This window comes from Hipposideros armiger, unplaced genomic scaffold, assembly GCF_001890085.2.
Source record: "Hipposideros armiger isolate ML-2016 unplaced genomic scaffold, ASM189008v1 scaffold_48, whole genome shotgun sequence".
NCBI classification, from domain to species: Eukaryota; Metazoa; Chordata; class Mammalia; order Chiroptera; family Hipposideridae; genus Hipposideros; species Hipposideros armiger.
The window spans coordinates 1,396,661-1,413,977 of NW_017731398.1; the positions used below are offsets into that span (position 1 = coordinate 1,396,661).

The 17,317-nt window shown below is 52.4% G+C and overlaps 2 protein-coding genes and 1 long non-coding RNA gene across 7 annotated transcripts in view; 2 read left to right on the plus strand and 1 right to left on the minus strand.

The window, feature by feature from the left end:
• The window catches only part of ZNF592 (zinc finger protein 592), a 43,579-nt gene extending 37,754 nt beyond the window's left edge, over positions 1 to 5,825 (plus strand). For both annotated transcript variants that reach the window (XM_019640057.1, XM_019640056.1), the window contains exons 6-11: positions 982 to 1,158; positions 1,439 to 1,598; positions 1,710 to 1,997; positions 2,234 to 2,346; positions 2,970 to 3,105; positions 4,425 to 5,825. In XM_019640057.1, coding sequence (XP_019495602.1) covers positions 982 to 1,158; positions 1,439 to 1,598; positions 1,710 to 1,997; positions 2,234 to 2,346; positions 2,970 to 3,105; positions 4,425 to 4,937 — 1,387 coding nt within the window. In that variant the 3' untranslated portion in view covers positions 4,938 to 5,825. The remainder of the gene's footprint in view (positions 1 to 981; positions 1,159 to 1,438; positions 1,599 to 1,709; positions 1,998 to 2,233; positions 2,347 to 2,969; positions 3,106 to 4,424) is intronic.
• LOC109381433 (uncharacterized) lies at positions 5,158 to 11,385 on the minus strand. 2 transcript variants are annotated; one of them, XR_002123745.1, is made up of 4 exons: positions 11,232 to 11,385; positions 10,804 to 10,892; positions 9,377 to 9,452; positions 5,158 to 5,965 (listed from the first exon to the last, which is right to left on the minus strand). It is a non-coding gene; the product is annotated as an uncharacterized LOC109381433 (long non-coding RNA). The 2 variants fall into 2 exon arrangements; XR_002123744.1 differs by having other exon boundaries at positions 11,216 to 11,385.
• Positions 11,386 to 11,577: 192 nt separating this feature from the next.
• The window catches only part of ALPK3 (alpha kinase 3), a 37,252-nt gene continuing 31,512 nt past the window's right edge, over positions 11,578 to 17,317 (plus strand). For 2 of the 3 annotated variants that reach the window (XM_019640053.1, XM_019640055.1), the window contains exons 1-2: positions 11,578 to 11,775; positions 17,246 to 17,284. In XM_019640053.1, the coding sequence (XP_019495598.1) occupies positions 11,633 to 11,775; positions 17,246 to 17,284 (182 nt within the window). In that variant the 5' untranslated portion in view covers positions 11,578 to 11,632. The remainder of the gene's footprint in view (positions 11,776 to 17,245; positions 17,285 to 17,317) is intronic. The other variant, XM_019640054.1, reaches the window with a different exon arrangement.

A 17,317-nucleotide genomic window follows, 5' to 3' on the forward strand; every position in this document is an offset into this window, starting at 1 on the left:
CTGAACACAGGAGAGGGCCTAGGAAGCCGGGTAGATGCAGGCTGGCATGGAGGAAGGTCATGTATTGAAGAAAGGAAAGGCAGTATTTATGGAGAGAGATTCTCAAGTTGAAAGAAGAGTCCAATGTGGCCTCAATTTTGGAAAAAATGGTTTTAGGCAGTTCCTACATTATAAAAATGATATATTCACCGAACAAAACTCAGAAAATACATGGTGGTAGGAAGAAAGAGAAATAAAGCATTATCCATGGCCCCACCAAACAGCCATCCCAACAGGTATGAGCTGCGTAGTCCAGAATGGTCGCAGCCACACATGTGGTCATTGAGCACTTGAAATGTGGCCAGTGGGACTGGCCAGTTTCTTTTATTAACTTAAATTTAACTAACTACACGGATAGGGCAGTGTAGAACATTTCCATTGTCACAGCACTGCCTCTGGACAGCGCTGCTTTAGAGTACTTCCCAGGCTCTGGGCTCTTTGTTTTCATGTGGTCGTTATGGGGAGTGTAGCATTTCCTAACTTTTCTTCAGTGGCCATCCCTGCTTTTTGATATCAGCCTGTGGGAAGGCACAGTCTTTCTGCAGCCCCTCCTGAAATTCCTCTTGGACTCCTGCAGTTGTATCACAGTTCAGTGGATACTGTTTGTATCATTTTTGGACCATTCCCCTCCCTCTTCACCCTCACCAACTTTTCTTAGCTGGGCTCAGGTTTTTGGTTTGCAGAAGACTATCCTCTGGCCAGTGAGGGAAGGGAAGGGTTTCTCTCCCCTTCTCTACCAGGCATGTCCTTGGGCTTCGGGAGCCCTGGGTGACCACCTTGTGCCAGATGGCAGCAGCCAGGCTCTCAGGATGTATGAGTGGAGGATGGAAGACTTGAGTGCTGACAGGAGGGTCCTCAGAATGGCTCTGTTCCAGCCCTCCAACCCTCCGTTTCCAGCACCACCTCTGGATCTGACCCCCCCCCCCAACCTCTGTCATCCAGGTGCATCCACTGTGGGGTCGTCCACCTGACCTTGGCCTTGCTGAAAAGCCACATCCAGGAGCGACATTGCCAGGTTTTCCACAAATGTGCTTTCTGCCCCATGGCCTTCAAGACTGCCAGCAGCACTGCGGACCACAGCGCCACCCAGCACCCCACTCAGCCCCATAGACCTTCTCAGTGAGTGCGGCTCCAGGGCCAGCAGGCCTGTGGGGCAGAGCCGAGTGGCTTGGGTGCTGGTGGGGGTGGGGGCTGTCGGGATGGACTGGGGGCCAGGGCTAGTGACAGAGACACTGGCGTCTACCGAAGACATCCTGAGGCTGGGGACTACCCACATTGGCCCACAGTAGTGCTTTCCCAAACCTAACCCTGTTTCTGAGAGCGTGCAGATGGGGTGGAGGGCCGCGCGGTTCTGCCAGCCGAGACTTGGCCACCTTACGCCCTGGGGCTTTTCTCCCAGGCTCATGTATAAGTGCTCCTGTGAGATGGTCTTCAACAAGAAGAGGCACATCCAGCAGCATTTTTACCAGAATGCCAGCAAGGCGCAGGTGGGCGTCTTCAAATGCCCTGAGTGCCCACTCTTGTTCCTGCAGAAGCCGGAGCTGATGCAGCACGTCAAGGTGGGATGCCCTAGGGCAGGAGGCTGGGAGGAGGGCACGTGCCTCAGGCCGGGGTCTGACTCTGTGCCTCTTTCCCCTTGCCCAGTCAGTAATCGCTCTCCCCATCCCCAGAGCACCCACGGTGTTCCCCGAAACGTGGACGAGCTGTCAAGCCTCCAGTCTTCAGCGGACACGTCCTCAAGCCGCCCTGGCTCTCGAGTTCCCGCTGAGACCCCAGCCACTAATGTGGCTGCTCGGGGCAGCTCCCTGCCCTCTGGCCGCTGGGGCAGGTCCGATGCCCATCGCCGGGCTGAGGCCAAGCCCCGGCTGAGGAGCACTGGCTGGACCTGCCAGGAGTGCCAGGAGTGGGTTCCTGATCGGGAGAGCTATGTGTCCCACATGAAAAAGAGCCATGGTCGGGTAAGCGCAGCCCCAGGGTCACAGTGCCACGCCAGACTCTGCACTTCTCTCCCGTGGGGTCAGGGCTCCCTTATGTAGCTGACCCCTTAAGGTTCCTGGTGCTTTGGGCAGGGTGGGTACCGCAGATTTTGAGGTCTTTGGGGGCATTCTCCTTTCTGCCCATGTCATTTGAGAAGAAAGATGCACCCAGAACTCTCTTACGGTTCTAATGTTTTGCTTTCTGTGACCGCCTGTAGACACTGAAGCGGTACCCGTGTCGGCAGTGTGAGCAGTCCTTCCACACCCCCAGCAGCCTGCGCAAACACATCCGCAACAACCACGACACTGTCAAGAAAGTCTACACTTGTGGGTGAGTGAGTCTGCGGAGGTGGAAACCAGTGGGTCTGAAATTCAAAAAGACTGTCTGTGACACCTCAGGGCTTTTCCCTGTGTGAGATCAGGGTCAAAGGCAAGAGATAGGCAAGTTTCTAAATGGAGAAGCGCTGTGGCTAGGTCAGAAATCAGCTTCCAGAACCAGGGAGCCCCTGAGTCCTCCCCCTTCCCACCTCCCTGACCCTGGGCTGCCCTGAGATTTAAGCACTTTGGTGGTGATGTGACCGTGTGCCTCATGGGGCCAAGAGGCTTCAGCACCATCTGCCTGTGCTTTAGGTCATACCCTGGCCTCTTTCATGTTCACCACCAGCCCAGCTCTTGGGCCTCTGGGCAGTGAGATCGGGGAGTGGGGAGTGAGATCATGGCTGAGGGCCAGTACAAATATTCTGCCTTGCTGTTGTCTGCCACCTTGGCTGGCTTGCTGGCTAGAGTTTTCTGGAGAGTACCAGCACTCCCCAGCCAGCCTGAGGACCACCCGGCTCGCGGCCTGTCTGCTCCAGACTCTCCCCTGGAACCTTCACCTGCCTGCCAGGCCTGCCTGGCTCCACTGGCCTCTGCAGCATGTCACCTCACATGATTTCTTTGGCTGCCCTTTTGCAGGTATTGCACAGAGGACAGCCCCAGCTTTCCTCGGCCCTCCCTCTTGGAGAGTCACATCAGCCTTATGCATGGTATCAGAAACCCTGATTTGAGCCAGACGTCCAAAGTCAGACCTCCGGGTGGACCTTCCCCTCAGGTGAGTGTGGGGCCCCTGCCCACTGGGGCAGCTTGCTCAGTGAGGCCTGGAGCTGGAGCGGCACTAGGAAGGCTACAGCGTGTGTGCATTTGTCATTGTGGCCATGCCGCAACCAGGAGTGACAACTTCCCTCAGTGTGGGTCCTTCTCGAGCCGTGTGTGACCCTCCTGGGACTGCACACAAGTAAAGGACAGGGACAGAGACTCACAAGGTAGGCTATCAGCCTCTTGTTTGTGCTGTTTTCTTGTCACTGTGTGCCCTTCCTTAGGGGTGTGCTGCGCTCTGTGACACGGGAGAACTTTCATACACACCGGCCAGCTTCTGCCTCCGTGCAGTCCTAGGAGTGGGCAGGCGGGGCTGACTGTCAGGTGATGGGGCCATGCTTGGCTGCACCCCACACCCCACTAGTTATGAGAGGAGCCAGGCCCCAACTCTTGCTCTCCTGGACACTTGTCCTATGACCCCCTTCTTGTTCCATGCCCATTCCTGTTCCTGGTGAACTTGGGGAGCAGCCTGGTTTTCCTCCTCACTATAGGCTCTTCACACCTCATGGTAGGGGGCTGCTCTTCAGAGGGCCCAGCATGTCTGGGAAACTGAGAGCTCCTAGGGTTCCAGGACATTCTTTGACTGTTCAGAGAAGGATGCTGGTCAGCAAAGACCCTTCCACACATAGCAGGTAGAGTGTCAGTTGTCCTTTTGGCAACATCTGTCTGTGATTAAAATGCACATGCTCCCCTCCCCTCCAAATGCACACACCCTTTGATCCAACAAGTCTGTTTCTTGGATTTATCTGTGAGGTATCTTTGGCCTTGGGCACCAAGAAGTGTGTTTGAGGAGGATGTTCACGGCAGCACTGTGTGCATGACAGAGATGGATTTCGACGAAGTGTCTGCCAGTGCGGACTGTCCATCCCCACGGTGGGCTTGTGCCGCTGTTAGGAGAACAGAGCCTCTGTATAAGCTCTTCTGGAGACAGATGCTAGTACGTTGTGAAGTGAGCAGTGCAGGGTGAAGACGTGTGCATGTAACGCTGTCATTTTGTAAAAGACGGCACATATCGTTTCTCGTGGAGGAGCCACAGAGCCGGATGATATGATGTTCTCTGGAGATCAGGCCTGGGGAGTGGGCAGGAGGGGTGCACAAGCATATGTTACATTAACAAAAGCAAACAACCCCCCCCCAACAAACCAAAGCTAAACCGGCATTCAGGGCTGGGTGACCCTGGAAACTGCGAGGCCTTGGGCTGCATGGGTCGTGTCTGGGGGCTTCTGTCTCAGGCTTGGCTCGCCCAGGACTCGGCTTACGCTGTGTCCCCTTCAGGTGAACCATCTGAAGAGACGGGTCAGCGGGGCGGCGGACGCTCCGAGCACCAGCAACAGTGCGACCGTCTCCTCCACCAAGAGGCACAAGTCCCTCTTCCAGTGTGCAAAGTGCAGCTTTGCCACAGACTCGGGGCTCGAGTTCCAGAGGCACATACCTCAGCACCAGGCGGACAGCTCCACGGCCCAGTGTCTCCTCTGCGGCTTGTGCTACACGTCCGCCAGCTCCCTCAGCCGCCACCTCTTCATCGTGCACAAGGTGAGAGACCAGGAGGAGGAGGAGCAGGCGGCACCGGCGGAGGCCACGGAGCCAGAGGAGGGCTCCGGGGAGGAGGTGTCCATGGAGACCCGGGAGAACGGACTGGACGTGTGTGCCGGCGAGCCTTTGTCGACTGACCCAGAGGCCAGGAGGTCACTGGGCCTGGCCCCTGTGGAGGACGGTGCCCCAGATGCTCACAGTCAACCACAGGTCTCTCAGGACCAGGACAGCTGTGCACTGTCCCCTCAGGTGTGACTGCAGGCTTGGCAGCGTGTGCCGTCATCTGGCGGTGCCGTGGCGTCCTCTGCCTGCCGCGTGGACAGTGGGAAATAAACGGCTCTGCCCAGTGTGTGTGGCAGGCCGTGCCCTGGAGCAGTGTCTGCCTGAGCTGCGGGTGCTGGGTGTGCCCAGCCCCAGGAGATGTGGGGTCACCCAAGTCCCTCACAGATCTGAATTCACTTCTGTTATTTATGGCTTTGTGCTGCTTCTTGGTACCCCAGCTCTTGTCTGTGTCCTTCCAACCCCAGGCTGCTTCAGTGGCCCAACCCCAATGCTGTCCACTCCGCTTGAAACCCCTCAGCGGCTGTGCTCTTCCAGGAGGCTGCTCACCTGCTGCCTTCAGCCGGGGAACTCCTCTGAGCTCTCTGGGCCGGCAGATGGCAGGTCTCCTCCCTGCCATCATAGCCTGAGAAGGGGGACACGGGGGGGGGCTGGCACAGTCCCTCCTGGAGAGCTCTGCCCAGCCTGGCCTGGCAAGGGCCTTGGTCACCTTGCCCTTCCTCCCTGTCTTCTCTGAGTCTTTCCCCCCAGATATCCTGGAGAATTGATTGTCACACTGGCTCCTCCTGTCTGGGGGAGGTGGAGGGAGGGGGAACGCCTGCAGCACACCTGTGTGTGGAACCTGGGAGAGCAGGCAGGCAGGCATCGAGAGGCAGACCCTTCCAAGGGAGTGTGTGTCCTTGTCCTGCGGCTGGCCTGCTTTCCTGACAAGTGGGGTTTGGGGCACACAGACGTTGGGATATCTGTGTTCTTGCTCCTGTGCCATTCGAGAGGCTGCTGCCCCAGGCAGGCCAGCCCCTCCTCCTTTTGGCTACACTCATGTTGCTCAGACTATATTTCAAATAAAAAGTTCTTCTTACCTTGCAGGTGGGCTCTTGTATTCCTCTTCAAGTGAGCCTGGCCCCACCCTGCTCCATCCAAAGGGTCTTTCCCACACGTCCCTCATTGTCCCATCTTGAGGGAGAACAGTTCCTGGTGTTTACAGAAGGTCCCAGATTCTGGAGCTGTGGTTAGGAAACCAGGAGCCTGGTACTGCTTGATTCACTAGAGACCCTCTGAAGGGGTGAGGGGAGGGTCTTAATGCTGGTCAGGAGTCGCCTCCAAGGTCTCTGGGCTGGCGACATCAGCTTTAGGACCTATTGAAATTTTCTGGGCACCTCCATCCCCTGCAAATGGATTTTCAACCTAAGAGAACTCTTGACTGGTGGGAGTGGGGTGGGGGATACAGGGAGGAATTCTGTCATTTTCTTGTAGTGTTCTCAAGATGTGTTGGTATCACCACTGTTACAGGGAACTCGGGTGTGTCAGAATTAGGATTAGATACTCAAGGCTGAGCTGTCTTTTCACTGCTGGCAGAGTTAGGGCCTGACCCCACAAAGAGCAGGCAGTGTGTGTGTGGGGTGTCCTCTGACCTCTGACCCAAGTGGCTGCTGCGGCCCTGCCTGGATGGGATGTGGGACTGGGCCTGGCAAGATCTGGTGCAGCCAAGGGAAGTGGGTGCTGAGGTGCTGACTGAGTCTTAGAGGTGATCTTTCAAGGCAGGCACTGCATATCAATTATAAATTAAGTCAGATAAATAGATCTGACCTTTTCACAACTGTAAACAAAAACCATTTTCTTCTCTATCAAATGCCACATTTTTAGTGGATATGCTAACGGCACTGGGAAAGGTTAGGGCCCGTCTCAGTTTTGGAGAGGTTTTGCTGTTTAATGATTGCCATACCTGGCAAGGCCACCATGTCCCCGCTTCCCAAGGAGGCAGTGAGGGCAAGCCGGGCCTGATTCCGGCTGCCTGCAAAGCCAGAGCTCCCCCAATGTGGCTGTCATCCCTTCCCTAATTCCCACTCTGTATTGTACCCTGGGTCCAGGGAATTATAGAGGGGGCCGGTAGAAAGGTTTGAAATCAATGGCTGAAATCTCTTTCTGCCTAGAAACAGTGGTAGCTGGAGGAAGAGAGAGGAGGTGGAGACATCACAGGTTTGACCACCTGTCCTGACCTCAGATCCATTTCTCTTTCCTGGGAATGGCGTGGAGTGGAAAGAATGCTGAGCCTTTCACCGGGAAACCTGGGTCACAGCCTGGGTTCTGCCCTTACCAGCTCCTCACAAGGCCGCTCCCCTTCAAAATAGAGCTAGTCATTCCCACCCTGACTCGCTTCTCGGGCTTTTCTGAAATGATGCGTGTGGAGGCACTTTCCAGTTTATGAAACACTATATAAAAGTGAGGGATTCTTGACATAACTTCAGGGCACGGAGGGTGGAGGGCACCTCACCTGCCATTCAGACTTGGGTGCTGACCGTCGGTTATGACTGGTCTGGGACACCTCTCCCTTCAGTTATTGTGATGACAGAACTGTAAGCCCTGCTCGTGTGCCCAGCATCTTGCTAAATACTTTGAAGTGATCCTCATTTAGTCTTCACAATAATCTCACAGCCAGGAAAGAAAACCGAGGCTCAAAGAGGTTAAATAACTTGCTGGGCCCCCTGTAAGCGATGGTGCCGAGTGAAGCCTGTCTGGTTCGAAAGTCCATGATATGAACCATGCTGCCTTAGTGACCTGGCTGCTTGGACTGGCCGCCAATTTGTCAGCGGTTTTCAGCCATCCAGACACCCACTTTCCTACCTCCTCACGGATGGGGTACCAGGTTCTCTCTCGAGTCATTCTGTGCCTTGTCACCTCAAGGAGGGCCCTGCACATCACATTTGCTTGTGACAAAAGCACACTCAGTTGTCTCGATGACCTTTGATTCTCACTGGGATTTAACTTGCCGTTTGAAGACCATCACTTTTGGGGGCCATCCCAGAAATGGTTGCCCAGCCCTGGTTCCCTCGGTGTCCAATATCTTTTGATCTTTTCTTTTTTAAGGTGTTTTTTAATGGTTGTGCTATCATCTGTTATCAGAAAATGCTTGCTGTAACAAGCACTTATCTGCACATTAGCTGGAGTGCTCTCCTGATCAAGTTAAACAGATAAAATCCCCCCCCCTTGTAGAAACTACAATTTAATACATGCTGAGGCTTGACAAATGACTAGTATTTATTTTCCAACTGCTTTATCTCTGTAAAATGATATGCCGAGTTACTATAAGCTAATTGAGTGTGTAGAAAGAACTGTTCCCTTAACTTATGTAAACAGTCTGGGTTTTGAAAACACTTGTGGCTCAGCAAGTTCAACACCCTTTGCCTTCTCCAAGACTGAGGACTTCCCACCCCACTGCCTGCCTGTTCACCGCTGCTTATTCAGCACTGAGCACACCTTGTTTCACTTGTTTTTAACATTTTTTTTGTTTGTTTTTTGAAAAGTTAATACATATACATGGTGAGATAGCCAAACAATACAAAAGAGTACACAGTGAAAAATAAGCTTCCCAGTGGAGGTCAGCCTTCAGTTCCCTGTCCTCTCTCCAGAGTTAATCGCTGTTAACCATATCTTGTGTATCCTTTCTGAGCAATTCTATGCATTTACAAGTTTATAAATATGTATATTTATATATCTATTTTTAATACAAATGGTAGCATTCTATACACAATGTTCTGAAGCTTGCTTTTTTTTTTCACTTACATAATGGAGATTGTTCCAGATTCATCCAGTGGGTCAGCCTAATAATTCTTTAAAAGTTCCTAGCACAGTTCCTTGCATTCAATAGTGGTTCAAAGAGTGTTTGAGTGAATGAATGAATGCATGAATGGAAGAATCTGATTCAACTGGTAGCTACAGAATTCTCTCACAGTCTGATCTGAACAAGACAGGATCTTCTAGATTCTAGAACATGTCTTTTCCAAGGGATTCAGGCCGTTGCCCTTCTCCATCATCTGACAGCAGCAGCCTTTGGAACTGACAGCAGAGAGCTTTGGGTCTCTCTGGGGGAAAGAGTACACTAAGTCCCAGGTTCCAAGTATGGGATTTTTTTGAGGTCCCTATTTAAAATGCCTTTTTCTTATTGGAAAATGATATAGCATTATTAGAGAAAACAAAAACAATGCATATTTATAATCCCGTTTTACTTTTGTAGTTGTTTTCACTTTTGCATATCACTTTCCAATCCTTGTTCAGTTCATAGCTGAATTTATGGTATAATTACAATGACTGTGGTTAACGTCAAACATTTCTATATGACAGACATTATTTTCACATTCATTCTTCTACTTAGCCTCATAATAATTCTCTGAGATAGATACTACTGTTGTTCTCTTGGAGATTCAGAGTGGTTGAGTAATGTCCCTAAAGCCACAGAGCAAGTGAGGGACAGAGCTGGGATTCAGTCAGGTGTGACCAGCACCGCACTGCCTCAGATTTTGTACCCCATTTTTTTTTCTACTTAATATTATTATGTCTGGACATTTCCAGGTTTCTCCATAGCCTTTAAACATCACTTCCAATAATTGTAATCATTTTCAAAACAACAATTTACTTACCAATATCCTGTTTACATTTAAATGTCCCACTTCATCAGTACAGTGAAGAGTGCTGAGCATATAGCACACTTTGTTTCTGCAGAAATAAATTATTAATAAATACTCATTTCCTAAGTATTTATCTCTATTTTTCTTGACTAAACTCACTGGCAGTGTGAAAGAATGATGAAATCAGAAGGTTCCAGTCTGGGCTCTGTAACTAAGTCATTTGATCTCTCTTGGCCTCAGTTCTCACATCTGTCAAATGATGGGGGGGAAAGGGGGGTTGGTTTAAATCTCTGGGGATCTTGAGCCTGGCTGGATTTTATCTTCTAGCTCCTGTATGTGTTTATGTCAAAATAGAAGATACCTTCCCAAAGGCAAGAACTCTCACTGAATTTCTTTTTTCAATTGTCTTATCTCTTTATTGACATTTGGCCTAGATATATCCAAAAATGCCTCCTACTTGGTCCCCCCCAAGGCAATAGTATTATTATTTGCATGTATTTATATTTCAATTTGCATCAGATTTATGCTTTTTTCAGATAGAGTTCTAGCTCTTTTATGAGCACCTTTTAAAAAGGCTTTCCAAGTTCAAATTATCTGTTTACTTGATAATTCTCAAGTATTTCAAATCCTTCTGTTACCCAGGTCTCTTTTCAGTAGGGACCTAGGTCCAGATGAATTCTTGAGCTAGTTCAGTGTGTCATGCATTGGCCTTTTAAAACCTCTATTTTAAAAACTATTATTATTTGCAAAATGAAATTGAGTTGTTCGTGCATGAATACTAACAAATCAACAAATGTATATGGAAAATGAAGCAAAAGGATATGACAAAGCCATTTAAGTCAATTCTAACAGGAAAAAGCCCCCATTCTAGTGAGTGCTCAAGTGACAGTGGATCAGTAGCACCATCTCGTTTCATGGGTGGGCATGGTATTACCTCCATATAGAGATAGTCTGAAATCTACTAGAGCTTCTAAAACTTAATCCCATAGCCTTTGCCTCTCTTCTCTGTGAAAATGGGGAAAGTTGATTATGCCTTTAATGTTTGAAGAGAGGGATGAAGCTGCTCTTGGATCTGGCTTTCATTAAACTAGGAAGCTCCTTTGTTTCTAGGCTTCTCCTTTCAGTTATAGCCCAGGGCCCACTGTATACAATTCCTATTTTCCTCTGGGGTTTTCTACTCCTTTGACCAATTTGCTTGGAGTTTTACCCTAAGACCCATTGTGCGTAGGCAGGGCTGAATAGTCTGGGTATCTGAGGAGGAGGGTGGGTTCTGCTTTCTAAGAAGCTCATTGGCCAAGAGGGAGGCTTCTTATTTCTACCCTAGACGATTCTGAGGAGGGCTTTGAATATGATTTTAAAATGGGGGAAAGAGAAGACAAGGTGGGGGAATGCGGAAGTGATAGGAAAGGGATAGAAAGTTGTGGAGGAGCAGTGCTTACCTTGCTCTCAGAAACTGTTGAATGACTGAATTGTTTTTCTAGGCCTTAGGATTCGTCCCATCTCCCTCTCAGGTCCTGGGAAACGGAGGCTGAAGAGGTGAAAAAAGGCTTATCGATAATGGAGGGGAACAAAAGACACATAGCCAGAGGACTTGCGGCCTCCTAGGGACTGCTAGGGACTGAGGTCGCTCATGTAGGTGTATGGGTTTGTCCAAGTGCTAAACCAACAGCCACTGGCAAGGCGAGGGTCAGTCAGGGCTGCTGCCTGGAAGAGGGACCATCCCGGGATGTAGCCTGAGCTCCAAGCTCTGAGCAATGTTCCCACACACACACACACACCCCCGCCCCCCACTCCCCGATCTCCCCAGCCTCTGGCCTCTCAGGGCTTCACCTCACATCCTTCACGCATCACCTTGATATTTTGGTACCTTCGCCACCTCCACGTCTGCAAAACGGGCCGGGAACACCGCAGGTAGGCGGACAGGAACCGGGTTCTCCGGGACAGCGCGCTTTCCGGCGCTTCCCGGGCCCCTGCCCCGACGTCGGGCGGCCCCGCGCGTGGACGGCGCGCTCCGCACACGTCGGGCCACGTCGGGCCGTCGCTGAGGGAGCCGCCGCGGCCCGCCGTCGGGCCCGACGCCTCCGGGCGCCTTGGAGGCCGCTGCGGGCCGGCCGGGGGAGGGACAGCAGCAGGTGACAGTCGGCCCGGGGCTATAAATAGGGGTGCGCGTCAGCCGCGGGCGGGAGCAGCGGCCGGCCGGCGCGCAGGGCTTGAGGGCGCGCGGGGCCTGAGGGCAGCGGCAGCGGCAGCGGCGGGCCGGGCGGCACCATGGGCTCACGGAGGGTCCCCAGCCGCAGCTGGGGCGCGGGCGGACGGGCCTGGGCCGGGGGCGACGGCGAGGACGACGGGCCCGTGTGGACCCCCAGCCCTGCCAGCCGCAGCTACCTGCTCAGCGTGCGGCCCGAGACCAGGTGAGTCGCGCCTGGGAGGCCCGCGGGTGGTGGGGTCAGGAGGGCGGAGGCCAGAGGAAGGGCCTGGGTGGGGGCCCGGCCTCTGGTGGCCCGAGGCTGGGGACATGGCCAGGACTCAGTGGTCCTCACAGCCCCTCAAATCCCCTCACTGCTCCTCAGGCCCTATGGCTCCTCATGGCCCCTGGGGGCCCCTGGGCCCCAGGCCTAGGGCAACGCAAGGAGAAAGGACCTCTTTGGGGGGGCGGTGGATTTCAAGGGGCCTGGAGGCTTCCTTATCTCCCCTGCCTCACTCCGCCCCATGGCTCTCCCCATACTGCCCACTCCCTGTCCTCGGATTCCACAGGGAGCGATAAGGAAGCCAGAGCGTCTGAAATTCCTCCCTGGCTGGAAGGGAGGGGAGAGCATTCATTGGGTGGGGTGGGCGGGCAGAGGGGTGAGCAGGAGATGGGTTGGGGGGAGCCCCTGGGGGACTGCACTGAGTGGGGGCTCTTAGCTGGGTGGGGTGAGGTGGGGTCAACAGGAAGAACTAAATGAAGTTCTTCCTCTGGGCCCAGGACCCTAGTCGCCCTGGGATCTTTGTGGGAGCTGGTTGAGGTGGCAGGGGATGAGCGGGGGAAGGGGTGCTGGTTGGCCCTGTCTAAAGATTCAGAGGATGTGGCTCTGAGGGAGCCAATTGCCCTGCCAGTTTAGGGGAGCGGAATGCCAAGGGAGGGACCGGACTGATGCGCCCTTTACTCTTCCAAGCGTTACAGAGGTGTGCATGCTTTGTTTTAGAACCTAGGCTACCCCAGATACAGAGACACACAGATAGACAGTAGAGAAGCAGACAGGCACCCAGAAATACACAGACACACAGGTACACGTGCATTGCCATGGAGATGGAACACTTCCTGCCCTCTCTGGGCAGCTCAGTTTCCCTCCACCACAGGAGCCTCTTTTCCAAAGGGAATTGTGAAGGTTGGCTATTGGGATAGTGGCTGTGTCACAGCCCCAAAGCCTAGCTTGTTGTAGTGTAGAAAAAGCCACTCTGTTTTTTTCTTGTCTGGATACCTCTTGTCCTCGGTTCCTAAAACAGCACAAAAATAGGCATCAAGGACATTCAGGAAAAAGTCCCAGGCACTTCCTCGTGAATTGGCTGAGTTCTGTTGACCTTGGAGTTGGAAAAGTTCAAATGTAACCGGAACCTGTTTCTGCATAAAACTCGTCAAAAGGTGTCACATGTCTGGGGCAGGGCTGAGGGCTTGTGTTAGTGACTGAGTCAGACTGAACAAGGCCCCTGGCTGCCAGGAAAGAATGCCCCTTCCTCCTAACTACCGGCTCTATGGAAAAACTAGAATGAAATTTGGCCATTTATTCCAGTCTGTGGTGAAGCTGACTGCCTTGTAGGAACCTTTCCCTTGTCTCACATTTGTCACAATGACTTGTCTGGGCTCTGCCTCCTATGTCTGGCCTTTGTCAATACCCGTGGAACAAGTTAAAGAGAGAAACAGGGTCTTTCCTGGAGCCAACAGCAATGGAGGGAAGGAAAAAAGGGTGGCTTGAAAACCAGGCAGAATGGGGAGGGCAGGGGATCTGGCTTGTTAGGAAGAAGGTTCGAGAGTGGACACTGTATTCACTCTCCAGCTGCCTGGCTGAGTAGTTGTATGGCAGGTAAATTTTAATTGCACACCTGATAAGCACAAAGCGGTGTGCCAGCCTAAGAACTACAGGTGCAATAGAGGTGGCTGGCTTAAGTCCCCTTGGACCTAAATGGGAATGTTCTTAAAAGGAGACTCTTCATCAAGCATTTGGAGGGGGCAGGGCTGAGGCAGTGGGAGGGAGGGTTTTCTAGCCCAGGACTGTGGGCTGTGTTTTGCCCCTGCCAGCTAGCCACAGATCCCCACAGGTCCTAAGGGATAAGGAGGGCCAGATTTCTCTCTCTTCTGGAAAAGCGTCTGGCCAAAGAGGGGAAAATGTGAATGTGAATGGGGCTGTGTTGAGGAGTGGACAGGGGGTAGTTCCCACTTGTCCAGCAAGGCCTGACTGTTGTGTTGGAGAAGGCTACTGCACAATCTTCTGTCCCTCAGAACAGCCTGACTGCCTGTGGGGATGGGAAGAGGGCCCAAGAGATGAAGGAGAAAGAGGGTCCCTTGAGGAGTTTGCCCAGCTGTCCTTGACTCCAGTGCAAAGGAGCCCTGCCTATCCCAGAGTGCTGCCTGAGAGGCGAGTCCTGTCTCCACTCACTCTCGGCTCCAACATCTTTTGGGTCTGCCTCTTTACAAATCTGTCACGGAGCTCATGGAGCATCATTCTTATGTGCTCTTGTGAGGACGGGATGCCCTTGGGAGCTGATGGACAGCTGGACTGGGGGCCGGGCCACCAGAAACCTTGGCCCAGGTATAGAGCCTGTCTCCTGTGCACACCTCCCCTCACCTCACCCAATGCTCCTGGAGGGATTTCCAGTCCATAGTCAGCTGAAGAGTATTTCCAACGCCTACTGGGGTCAGAGGTCTAACATGCAAATAGTCCCACCAAACTTTAGGTCCAGTCTCCTAGGGCGTCCAGCCTCCAGCGGTTCTCAACCTTCCTAATGCCGCAACCCCTTAATACAGTTCCTCACGTTGTGGTGACCCCCAACCATAAAATTATTTTCGTTGCTACTCTATAACTGTAATTTTGCTACTGTTATGAATCGTCATGTAAGTATCTGTTTGTTTTCCGATGGTCTTAGGCGACCCCTGTGAAAGGGTCGTTCGACCCCCCAAAGGGATCGCGACCCACAGGTTGAGAACCGCTGCTCTAGGACCTCACCGCTGTAGGCATGGGTAGGTTAGAATAATTAAGGAACTACAGTTAGGTAGATGCAGTCATAACTAACTAGTTCTGAGGGACAGTCATAAGTTCCAGAAGTCCCTGCCCCCTCATTTCTCAGAGGCCTTGGTCCAAGTGGGCTCAGAGGAGCCGCAGAACCTATGTTTGCTGCAGACACCTGTCCTGTTCTGCTTGGGCCAGGAGGTTGTCTAGGGCTTTCAGGGAAATTGAGGCATCCAGTCAGAACTTTCCAAGGGCCTGTTGTGGCTCAGAATGTGTGAAAGCCTGGAACGGTGGGAGGCCCCCACCTTCTATGGCCAGTCCTGGTTTTCCCAGGCCCACTTCTACCCTTCATGAAGAGAACCTTCTTCCTGGATGGGTTCCCATCCTGTAAAAGAAAAGTGCCATTCAAAGTCTTTACGGCCTTTCTGCTCCTCAACTTGATGCCTCTGATTTTGACCCCTCCAGAGTCAGTAAATGGGGAGTTCCCTGCCTGGGTGAGAGTCCCGAGCCTAGTTTTGGCCTAGTCTTCAGGGGACAGTCTTCTACCTTCTACAGACATGATGCCTCCATCATCCAGGATTCCTCCTGACCTGGCTGACAATGTAAGGGTGGGACCCAGAGAAAGCAGGACAATGGGGCCAAGGAGCAAAGCATCCCAACCAGCACTGGAGAGAGAGCCGGGGAGGGGTCACTCTTCCGGTTCAGTGCCTTGTCCACTTGCAGGTGGAAGCCGTGGAACCTGTCACTGTCCTCTCTGAATTAGCTGATTCTCTTCCTCTACTTCCCAGGAAAGAAATCCAGACCCAACAAAGGAGAAAGCTCTCGATTCTGAAGAGAAAGGCAAAGGAAGTTCATGGTCAGGAAAGAATGGAGTTGGCCAGTGTCTTGGAACCATGGGAGGTTCCACCCACGAGGCCTCCAGAGCATTTTTAAAGCTCTGAGCAAAGGCAGCTGCATTCTTGCTTTCTTCTTTCCATCTTTCCTGGAGCAGCAGCTCCCTCTGGGGGGCAGGACCCTTCCTGTTTGAAAGATGAACTGCCCTTCCTTTACTCCCTCCTTTCTCCTCTTTCTCCCTTCCATGAAACAGCTGTTGAATACCCATCGTGTGCCTAGAGTCCTGTGGGCTCTAGAAGCTACAAAAAGAGCCTCTAGAAGCTCTTAAAGGCTGGGGGGGGGGCAGGATTTATTGAGAAGAAGGAAAGAGGGAGGGCTATCCAAGCAAGGAGGACAAAGGCGAGGGTTCAGAGCCAGGAACGGACATGTCTTGCCAGTGAGAGACAAGTCTGATACAGTGGAACCTCAGTGTTGGGAAGTAGAGAACCATGGTTGTAGTGGGGGCGTGAGTAGATCAGGGAGGGCCTTCAGTGCCCAGGCAAGGAGTTGAGACAGTATAATGTATGGTGGGGAGACTGTAGCATTTTTTTCAGAGGAGGGTGTGATGAGGGATGAAGGAGAAGGGAGTTGGGGTGGTCATCAGATGTGGAGCCTAGAGGGTCTAGATCAGAATGCAACAGCAGGAATAGGGAGAAAGGGAGAAAGAAGGGCCAAGAAAGAAGTGTTGACCAATTGGACCTAGGGGTTGGAAAAGATAGAGGAGTCCAAAATGGCAGGTTTAGAGCTTCGGAGTTTGGGAGAGTGCTGGTGGTATTCACAAACCCACGGGAGCGGAAGTCATGTTGTCGGGTGGAGGATGAATTTGGTTTTTGGCTATAAGGAGACAGACTGTCAGTGGAGAGCCTTTCTTGTTGTTAGAGATGTATACCAAGAGTGCCACTGAGCAGGCTGGGATGCTGATACTGAAGGGAGAGCTATTCCCATGGCAGGGACAGCTGCAAGGAGTGCGTGTGGGTGGGGTGACCCCTGAGGTCTTCTAAGAGCCGTGGGAGACAGTGGCCCTGGACTCCACTAGAGATACTCGCGTTAGGAAAGGTGAAGGGAGAGGTAGACATTAGCTCATACCAAGGGGGCTGCCCTGGGTGGGTCCTCACCCCCAGTGGCCTGCACAGCCCCTAGCTAGTGTCCTTTCCCAGCAGCCCCAGAACAGGAGGGCTGACAAAGGCTCTAGGTATAACGGGCCTTGTGCTAGTCTGACGAGTTGGGTGCCTCCTGGCTCCTGCTGAATTAACTGCTTTGTTTTTCTCCTTTTCCCCCCCTCTCCTAGCTGGTTTGCCTTGTGTGGCCTCTTTAACCCAACTTTAACACATTAATGGGTGTTCTCCAAGCCACCTGTCTCCTTCCCAGCCTGTCAGGGGATTTCCAGGAATGGGGCTCTTCTCCCGCAAAAGGCGAAGAGTTGAAGCAGAAGCTATCCCCAAGCTGGTGTGCTGTGGGTGGGGAAATGTGCTAGGCAGCTCTAAGTCCCCCTCTTGGGGATAGTGACCCAAGTGCCTGGGACATACCTTTCTCAAAGGGCAGCCTCAAGGGGCCTCCTTCCTGCCTAACCATTTCCCTGAACTCTGCTGCCTTTAATGAGCTTTTCGTTTCAGATAGACTGGTGTCCAGTGATGAGGCCGCTTGATAACTGGAGCAGGCCAACTAAGACAGCTGGTCCCTTTTAATAGAAATGCCTCTGGGCCCCAGATGGTGACCGATTAATACTTTGCAGATCGTTGTTGATTTTGCCTCCTCCTCTCCTTGCTTTTTTGGCCTAATGATTCCATTTGCTGTTTTTGCTTAGCTTATCAAGCAGCCGGTTGTCTCACCCCAGCTCTGGAAGGTAAATGCACATTGCATTACATTTCTCTGACTG